The 10,618-nt window shown below is 26.6% G+C and overlaps 1 protein-coding gene across 3 annotated transcripts; it reads right to left on the reverse strand.

Moving 5' to 3' along the window:
• Positions 1–3,114: 3,114 nt before the first annotated feature.
• Positions 3,115–8,963, reverse strand: LOC107164241 (uncharacterized). Of its 3 annotated transcripts, none has more exons than XM_089223860.1 (8): positions 8,555–8,963; positions 6,386–7,164; positions 6,168–6,320; positions 5,854–6,057; positions 5,036–5,197; positions 4,625–4,978; positions 4,098–4,464; positions 3,115–3,974 (listed from the first exon to the last, which is right to left on the reverse strand). In XM_089223860.1, exons 2-8 carry the CDS (start codon positions 7,133–7,135, stop codon positions 3,493–3,495), a joined length of 2,472 nt encoding a protein of 823 aa, XP_089079986.1. In that variant the 5' UTR covers positions 7,136–7,164; positions 8,555–8,963; the 3' UTR covers positions 3,115–3,492. The 3 variants fall into 3 exon arrangements, with proteins under 3 accessions (XP_089079986.1, XP_089079987.1, XP_089079988.1); XM_089223861.1 differs by having other exon boundaries at positions 8,551–8,963; XM_089223862.1 differs by having other exon boundaries at positions 5,087–5,197; positions 8,555–8,962.
• Positions 8,964–10,618: the final 1,655 nt, after the last annotated feature.

Here is a 10,618-nt window from a genome sequence, read left to right on the forward strand (position 1 = left end):
TTTTAAACTTGGGGGTGCACAAGTCCCCTGTGCACTCCCCTAGTTGCGGCAATGCCTATGCTAATAAATAATAGTCATTATAATCTTGATCTCACATTAGGATCATGAATGACTGCCATATAGAATTATAGCCTATAGGATTCATAACAATTCGATATAACTACTCTTTAACACGGTGATAAATATTGCGATAATTTGTAAGACCAACGTGTTACGTAGTCATCCATAATCCGTAAAGTTAACTAGTTTATACTAAAAAATTGTTTGATTTAAAATATTTATTTATTGGAAATACATTTTTATGAATTTGGCAATCATGATATATTATAATGGAAGGAGATGTATTTTATACTTTTATAGTCTCAACACTCTCAACCTCTTGGCTCTACAAGAAATGTTTTGAATATTATTTTTTATTCACATATTTTCACTATAGAGTTGTTTTGTAAATTGTATGGCATCAGTAAGCCATGTACGTGTGATGTATCAAGCTTTTGACACTTTCTTGGTATCACTGCGCACCAAATATATAAATAGGAGGGAAACACTCTTACTTTATCTTGTACCTACCTACATAGGTGTTTTGAATAAAGGAAAGATACGTTTTTAAGAGCCTTTACTGAATCTGTACGTAGGTACTTATAGGCGTGCGTAGACTATAATCACAGATTTAGCATAGGTAGGTACAGCGAATAAAGCAGCCCGAACACATTTTAAACAGTCATATTGATTTTTTTATCATTTATTATTACCTACCTAATCAATGATAAATGATTAATGTTACAATAATAAGCGTTAAAATATATTACGAATAGGCTCAAAATATGATTTATTTATTCTAATATTTATGTTTTTCAAATGATTATTTTAATTTTTAAATACAAATATTAATCTATATTAAAATATTAGATGAATGATTATTATAGGTAATATTTTGTATCATAGAACAATATGTCCTTTGGTTGTACAAAGGACGCAGGCATGGGTACCCACAGGGAGGTTTCCCCCATAATGTAGTTAATTTAAATTGTTTTATCACTTGTTAAAAAAAAAGCGGGGAAGTGGATGTCGAACTGTCGAAGTACAGTAGGTTACAAGACGTGGCGTAGGTATAGGTACTGTAATAATTGTGGTGTAATGGATGGTATTTAATTTTAATTCAATGATATAATATCATTTTACACGAAAAACGATTCTAAGCGGAGACGGTTTGTCATCAAGGAAATTTATACCTACTATTATATTAATTATATTGTTATAATTTCAAAAAAAAAAAATTAGATACCAATAAAATAAATTCCAAATTAATCAAATAAGATTCATTATCTACCAGAGTACCAGACTCACTCAATCATTCATAGGTAGTATATACAATTTATTATAAAGTATAATGTGTATTCTAGAAATTATTCGAGAACCCACGAATAATATTTTTAAATTACCTACAACAATATAACTGAAATTGCTATTCTTAGTTATTTATTATGTATTATGTATCCAAATTTGAACTTAAAATTACTATAAAAAAAATTGTGTTTGTATAGTTTTTAGATTTTTTCTGTAGCAGAATTAACTACTTATGTGAAGCCTTATTTTAAATGTTCAATCCTTAGCTATAAAAGCTAAACATTTTATAAATTTTTAATAACTACATAATTTATAAATTTTCAAATTCAACTGCTATTACACAGGGTTTGAAAGATCTATTTGAATAATGCTATGACTTTTTTCAATTCAATATTTTTAAGTTTTTTTTTATTGTAATAATTTCTAGAGCTCTACGCGCTATAATTTTTATGTTATATATATATTTTTTTTACAACTAAAATTAAATAATTACAATTTTTTTCTTATAATCCATGAAAGTTATTTTATAAAATAAGTATTTAAAAACAGTTTTGGCGTTTAAAGCTTTTAATTTGGTTATGTCATTGATTTTTAAACAATTTTCAAAGTTTGTTGAAATTCAAATTTATTTCTAGCTAATCAGTATTTTGTTATCATAAAAAATATTTAAAATATAGGAAAATCAATAATAAATACATATATTTTATGATTATTTAACATGGCCACATGATGCATACCATCACCATTAGTCAAATAGACCAGCTACACCCTGTAAAATTTATGGGGAACGTTGTATTAAGCTTTCAAGCTTTTTGAGATTTTGATAAAATTAATAAAATGTTATAGATATTTATTAATAGAATAAAAACTAGAAAAAGTCAAATGTCTATAAATAACTAAAATATCTTGAACATTTGTATCAAGTATAGGAATTGATGAAATATTGAAATAAACATATTATGATGTAAATTTAAAGTCTCTACATTTGTTCGTTTTTGAATTACAATAAAATAAAAATATCTAGGGTTGCCAGATTTTAATAACGTCAAACCGGGACATCATATTGAATGACCTTTTTTTTTCGTATAATTTGTTTATTATTTATGTTCAATTGTAATAGTTGAGTTATCATAATTTAATACTAGAAGCTAATAAAAATAAAAAATAAAAATAGTAAAAACCTTCTTTTGTATAATTATATGGAAATTAATAATATCCCATATTTTAATTGAAAAATGTATTAACCAATACAATTTTTTACATAAACTACATTTACTGCATTTACATTTATTAATTGTTAGTAATAACCTAATGTTCATACTTTTCGGTTGAATGAATTGTTTTCAATACAGCTGTATTACTTTTAATTTTTAAATAAAATTCTTTGCAAGTTAAACCCAAATTCTATGTACAATATTATTTTATGTTTTATTATTAAACAAAATAATACTAAAGTTATTTTCTCTTGTCTTCCATGAACCGGGACAAAATTAATGACCGTCCGGGACACCAGGACATGCTGTTAAAACCGAGACTGTCCTGGTCAAACCAGGGCGAATGGCAAGCCTACAAATATCGATACAAGAAAAATTGAGTGAATATCCAATGATATAAAAATTTGAAATTCAGTTGTTCATAAAAATTTATTTTAACATTCCAGTAGATGATTTTTATTTGATAAAAATATACAAACTTATGGAGAATCTTGTATTGGAATTTTAAATCTTAGATTTAAATAGATACATTTTTGTGAAATTCTAATTAAAATAAATTGCAAATTTTCTTTATTTTTTTAATATTCAAACTTTAAAAATACTTTACATATAATATGAATAATAATCAAGAAAAAAACTAAGATTTTATAAATTATAATTTTTAAAATAATGTCTTTAATAACATTCTAATAGTATTGTATTACTCATACATCAATCACAAAGGTAAATATATATATAATAAAATAAAAAATCAACTTTAAAAACATCACTTGTGCCATAAAAAATAGGATTAAAATATTAATCTAAGTAATAATAAAATAATGGAAAATAATAACCCATTTACTAGAAAAGTTGATTTGTGAATAGTTCAATAGTAGGTTATAATACTACTTAATTTCAAAAATAATAATATAATCATCATATTATGAATCTAATATTGTAATAAATCAATCATATTCAGAGGTATCTGAATCATATAAGATTTGTTGTGTGTTTCAATTGCCAATTTTGTTTGGTCGTCATTTTCATCAATGAGATTTATCACTTTTATATTTTCAGCACATTTTGCCACTCTATCTAGATAACAAATAGGATTTATAGGCAAATCATAATTTATTATCCAAGCGGCTTGCTGAAACTGTCTGCCTTTGATTGGGTCTGTGGTGATAAGCATTTTAATATTGTTTAAAGAAAACATATCAAGGTTTTGCTTGCGTTCATGAGCATTCATATCCAAATGAAAAAGTGATACTGCATATTCTAATCTTTGTAATGACTCACACAGTTGTTGAGCTCTATCTAAAGTGTTGCAGAAAATAATAGATTTCTGTATTTTTAATGTTTCGTTAATTTCGCAAAGTGCATTCATTTTCCATTCATTTTGAATGTTTAAATAAAACTGTTTTGGAAGATCTAAGATTAAAACAGAACAAATTGAAAGGTATTAATAACACATATCATTAAGAAATAATATTATATGCTATTCAACAATTTAAATTTCTAAATACTAATTAACAATTATTTATGGTGACATACCACTTGGTAGATCAGATTTTATTTCTTGATCATTAATAATAACCAATGGATCATGTAGGGATTCCATGTAAATGTCTAATACTTGATCAAGTTTGTTTGATGTCAGTAAAATGACTTGTCTGGTCCTTGTTAGTTTTTCCATTATTTCATTAATTAATATAGTATAATTATTAGTCAACATTTCTTCAGCTTTATTGATTACAACAGTTTGAATGGTTGTAGTACTGAGAGATTTGCATGAAATCATATTGGACACTCCAGCCGGGGTACCAACGACTATATGAGGAATAACAGATAGTTTTCTTGGAACATTGTCACCACCAATACACACATTAACACCCAAAAAGTCTCCAACACACATAATGATCTAAATTAAAAGAAAAAACAATCATAAATTCTAATTGAAATAATAACAAGTACAATTATATTGTACTTATTATTCTCAACAATTGTGTTATTATAATAGTTAAATAAGGTTACTAACAAACATAAAAGCTATGAAAATCCATATTTTAATTATAGCATACTTTTTGAATATGTACAGCAAGGTCTCGGGTTGGTACTAATACTAATGCTTGACACTCATATAAGTTGGTCTTAATGCATTGCAATAATGGTATGGTAAACATTATTGTTCTGCCATTACCTGGTCCAGCAAAAACTATTATGTCTCGTCCATTGATGCAGTGCACAGCAGTGCGTCGTTGTAAAGCAGTTGGATTGATAAAACCAAGAGAGTATAAGCCGCGCAAGATATCAATCTTTAGATTCATATCATTAAAGGTATTAATGCTACATTCAGAATTACTGGCACTAGGCGACAATTCATCAGGTTGACCTGATTCTGTTTTATTAGATGATACCTTATTGTTTCCTATTATCTGTTAACAAAAAAAAGTATTTTTAAATTGAGAAAAATTTAAAAATAAACATCATACATGTAAATTGTTTTGCAATAAATTTGTATATTCATTTAAAAATGTATTCACTTCTTTTTTAAATGTTTTTAATTCATTTTTCTTGTTGCTTTTATTGTGCTCTTTAGATGAGATGTTTGTACTAACATTTTCATTTTTCAAAGACTGATTCACGTCTTCATCCTGTAATATTTGTTATCAAAAATACATTATTATAGTATAAAATTAAAATTACAGTGATAAAAATACTATTAATTTATCATTTTTTTGATTAGTTTATTTTAGAAAAACTGTTCTACTACCAAGTAAATTGACATAATTAAGAATATAATGTAAGAGGTAAATTGTGTTATATCTTAAGGAGACATATGTGTTGTCTCTGTTCTACAAAAGTATAACAGAGCAAATTGTACGTCTGAATAATCTATTTAACTTGGGCATGTTTAATATCAGACAGATTTGATCTAATACACAATTTAAAAGTTTAAATATTATCTAGTGAAACTTAAAAGCTTTTTTTAGATTTTGAATTTTAAAATAATGAATACCTATTTTAAATGCATAGACAATTAACAATTTTAAAATCCTCATTAATTGCTTATACAAAAACCATTATGAGGATCACCAGATAATACTCTTACTTCTTTATTTGATAATTGCTCCAATATAATATCATTACATAGTTAAATGAATTATTTAGAATGTACAATTTTCCATGTTATGTAAGACGGAAACAGCCTATGCAGGTGTAGCATTCTCTTAACTACTAGTATTAAAATTAAGATCTGGATAAGTGTAAGATGATAAATTAATAAACATTTTTGATAATATGGACTAACTTGAATATAGTCCATTCCTTGTTGCAATAATAGTTGTGGTATTTTTAGTAACAAATCACCAATATTAACATTAGAATCTGAGCATAAACTTTCTTTGTTTAGAGTTGGTTGAGATGTACTAGCTTCATGAATTTTACTACTCGGATTTTCACATGTTACAGAGACAGAATTAACTGAATTGTTTAGACACAATTCTACATCTTTCTATTAAAAATAAAAATATAATTTTGATAAATATAACTTTAAACAATAAAAATGCCACACAGGAAACATTTTTTCTTTTTTTTTTAATTGATGGATAAAACAAACTTTACTTTTATAGGTACTTGGCTTTGAGATTGTAAATTGCCTTCAGTATCAAAACAATAAGTTGTTTTGGTTTCTATTTGTGTATCCTGTATTCCATTTTCAACATCAATAGCAATATTGGTAGGTTCTTGGTCAACACTTCGACTTTTCAAATCATTCTGTAAAAATAAAATATTAAAACTTGAATTTTAAAACTGTTAAGAAAATATAAAATTATACTGACTTCTTCTGAAGGGAAGTTTAATATTTCTTGATCAGTAACTACATCGTATTGATCTAACAATTGCATACATTCATCAAGACAGCCATCATTTTCAGTTGAAACTGAATTAGATTTAGATGGTATTGGTGTTTGGAATGTGTTAATGGGGTTAACATTTTTTAACTTTGGGTTCAAAGCCAAATAACTTTTGCCTGAGTCAGTAGGAATGTTTTGTGCACTTTGAGAAATAGAAGTTTTGAATCCAACAGGTTGTACTAATTTAAAATCAACAGATGGACTGTTTTGAACTTCCTTATTAAGTTTAGGAACTCGAGGATAAGATCCTAAATAAATATTAGATGCTGACCCAATATTATTAGACTGAATTTTTTTCTCAACATCTGACTCAGTGGTCGAAATAGTATTTAAATTCTTAAGCGGCTCAATCTCAGCATGTGCTTCCAAGACAGCACCAAACTCTGGCCCAATATTATTTGATTGAACTTTATTCTCGTCAACTAATTTAGTTTTTAAAATAGTTTTCAAATAATTTAGCGGCTCAATCTCAGCACGTAATCTTCCAATTATATTTTCTAATGATACCAACTTCTCTTTTTTTTTTTCCAAATTAGATATTTTAGCTTTTAATTCCTCCACAGACAAACATTCATTGAGTAAAAATACTTGTTTTTCTAATAATTCTTTTTCTGCTTGTAAAGATTTTAATTTCTGTAATAAGTCATTCTGATTTTTTATTTGTGACTCCATCATAGGCACTGTTTAAATTGAATTGTCAATACCTACAATATTCAAAACCGTAGATTAGAAAAGTAAAATGTGTTTTGTTTAGAGGACGTCACAACCTTAAATTTTGTCTATTTTATAGATGTATAAAATGTAAGATTTTAAGTTCAAAATAATAATCATTTTTAAGATTAGAGTGAATTGACTCATAATAAAGTATGAAGGTAATATTAGTATCTAGAGCATCTTGGAGGTTTTTATTGATAAATATTTTTTTAAATAAGTAAGTCATAACAATTTTTAAACTGTACATTTTTTTGGCGTCATCTTTAATCAATAAAATAGACTGATATATTAAATTATATACGTCAGAGGGGGGGGGGGGTCACAAGAACAAAAAATCTACTATATTTATTAATTATTAATTGATTATGATTTATAAATTATAATTAGGTATACAAAAAAAAAAAAATTATTTATTAAAATGCAAATTTCAAAAAGCATTGTAAGATCCAAAATCAGAAATAAGTATTACTCAACTGTTAAATATAAACGTTAAATGTTAAATAAAAATTGTAAATAATTTTTATATCTAAAAATACTCATAACTCGGCTTAAAATTAAAATATAATAAAAAGCCTATGAGATGCACTCGGTAATAATCTTGCCTTTAATTTTTATAATAGGTCAATTCACTCTAAATTTTAAAATAACGGAGATAAACGTGATCCGCTGAGCGTAAAATTTGCTATGCTACGCACTTGTACGACGAAGACAACACATGCGGGTGTGGCGTCCTCTTAAGTATAAATTATGTATTGTTTTTTTTTTATTTTATAAGCTACGAGATATTATTATTTGATTTGAAAAATTATTATGAGTAACACAATTAGAAAAACACTTGCTGTTGTTTTTTGAAGAAACATTAGCCTAATTATTTGGTATTTTTTAATTACATTTAATATTATGTACACAAAACAATGAAAAAATAGAAATTTTTTCATACAGTATCATGTAGGTACAATTAATAAAATTTAAATAATATTTCTTTAGTTAAAATAATGGTTCTACATATGGTTTCTATGAATGAGACTATTTAAAAAAAGTTTTTTTTATACTTTACCTAAGTATCCTAGGTAAGTACTTATCATAAGAATTTATTACATAATATTTTGCAAAATTTTCTTTGCTTTTGTTTAAAGTAATAATATAGGCAGTTTGTATAATAATTTTAAACAAAAAATAAAATTGTAGATTTTATAAAATTAACCCTTATATAGTGGATCTCAATAATATTTATGTTGAGGTGAATCAATGTTAAATTGACAATATATACACATTACGGTATCATATTATGTACCCAGATATTAATATGGCGTTTAGGAAAGAAAAAGAATCTGATATTATTTTCAGAACAAAATTAAATACCAGACAATACATACTTACTGAAATGTTTTTTTATTCGCTTTTGTTGTAAACTAAAAGTTTGAAATTTCCAGAGATAGCACAGAATACAAATGAGAACGTAAGTAAGAACAACCTTCAACTCAGTCGTACTGCAACAAAATTGTTATGAATCGTCTTAATGTTCTATACAATACAATATGTTAATGCTATATTGCTATGTTATCATTATTCATTTTAGCATGAGAGATGGATTTTGGTATGACTCATCCACATCCGTCAAACGTCCGTATAACCGTGAACTGGTTGGGTTGTTTTTGTTTATTGCAAACACAAAACTCTGTAAAACGAGAATGACTAATTGGCAATTATTGCTGAATTATAAAGACGTAGTCGTATAGTAATTAGTATTACTAATTTAGTAATAACTAATAATCACGGACTAAGATAATAATATTATTATTATTTATTATTCTGATAATCTGATTGCCGTAGCTGCTACTACTCGCAGAGTGACCATGTCTCGTAACTGAATTTACCGTACGAAGTTTTAGGCCACTGATTTGAGTGTTTTTAATTGTTCATCTTTCATATTATTAATATGGACAATTTTGATCTTTAAATGTAATACTTGTAAGGCTCAGCCCTCAGTTCAACCAAAAAACATTTTTTGGAAACAATACATCATAATATAATGTTTCTGGCATTGTCGCCGAGGGTCGACAAATATTTATGTTACCGCTTAAAACGGAAAATCAGAAACATTGTTGACAACAATGGCGGAAAATGTTGACAATTTTGTTTTTGGTTTAGATGGGGATTAGGGCTTAAGACTTTCCAATCTCGTCTGTAATATTTTATAGTTTATGCTTAGGTACTAACATAATATAATCACGTTTCGATTGTTTCGGCGAGCGACGTCGCGATGATGATATGTTATGTTAATATATGTAATTTAAAAATTTAATCATAATAGATATACCTATGTTTCAAAGTCAATAAGTAGTTGATAATTTTAATATTTTAATTTGATAATACCCATACTTATAACTAATATTTGTGATCTTTTAGTAAAATGCATTTGTCATTTTTTTTTTTTTTACTGTCGTTTATTTCCGTGTCGTTTGTTCCTAGATTCTATAAAGAATATACCTATACCTATTATGTGTTGTAAAATTTTATTTAAAATTAAATACCTACCACACGCAGTAGAGATGGTTTCACTAGGTCATTTTAAAATTAATCATCAATACAATTTTGGCTGTAAATTATTTAATTACCTCCTAAAATAGCTAGTTGGTACTTGGTAATAACTAATATAATGTTTTCAGATTAAACTGTAAGTAAATAAATGAAAGCATATATAGAGGTAAGCACTTAATACTTATCTAGTAGGTACTAGGTACCTATTACCATTAATTTTAGTAGGTATTTATAATCCATATTATTACCCTTAGTACCTACCTTATCTTAATTGCGTATAAGCACTCTATATTTATCATTTATATTGTGTTTAATGTTTAAAATAATATAACCGGGCAATTGTGGTCTGGCCTAAGTCCTTAAGTCCAAAGTCAAGCTGACATGAGTATGAAAATGAGACTGAAAATAAAAAATTCGATGTTATATATGAGTCATATAAAGAAGATATAATTCATAACATTACTACGACAACCACGATTAGGAGTCTAAATTTAGAGCTAACTATACAGTCCATAGTCTATTGACTATATGGTATTGATTATAAGTAGGTATATGATATTATAAATGGATATATTTTTCAATTATAGAATATTAAAGTTGAAAATCGAAGGATCATTTCTACCACTTACTGTGTAGACAGGCACAAAAATACAGACACTCATTATTGTAAAATCAATACATTCATCGCTCCACTCAGAATCTAAAATAGTATCAGTGGCAACTATTGGACTATTGTGGACAAGTGGTCTCGGTGTGGTTCACAGTCACCCAAGTGGATCTTAAATCCAGTCGCCCTGTGAACAACATGTTCATCCTGTTTTTCTCTCTAATGATAATAATAAGATGCCTTTTTTGATAATTCATGCTTTTTCAAGTATAGATTTAAGCAAATCCTTAAGCCTT

This window comes from Diuraphis noxia, unplaced genomic scaffold (assembly GCF_037042655.1).
Source record: "Diuraphis noxia isolate RWA-SAM2 unplaced genomic scaffold, SU_Dnox_SAM2 contig0003, whole genome shotgun sequence".
Classification (NCBI taxonomy): Eukaryota; Metazoa; Arthropoda; class Insecta; order Hemiptera; family Aphididae; genus Diuraphis; species Diuraphis noxia.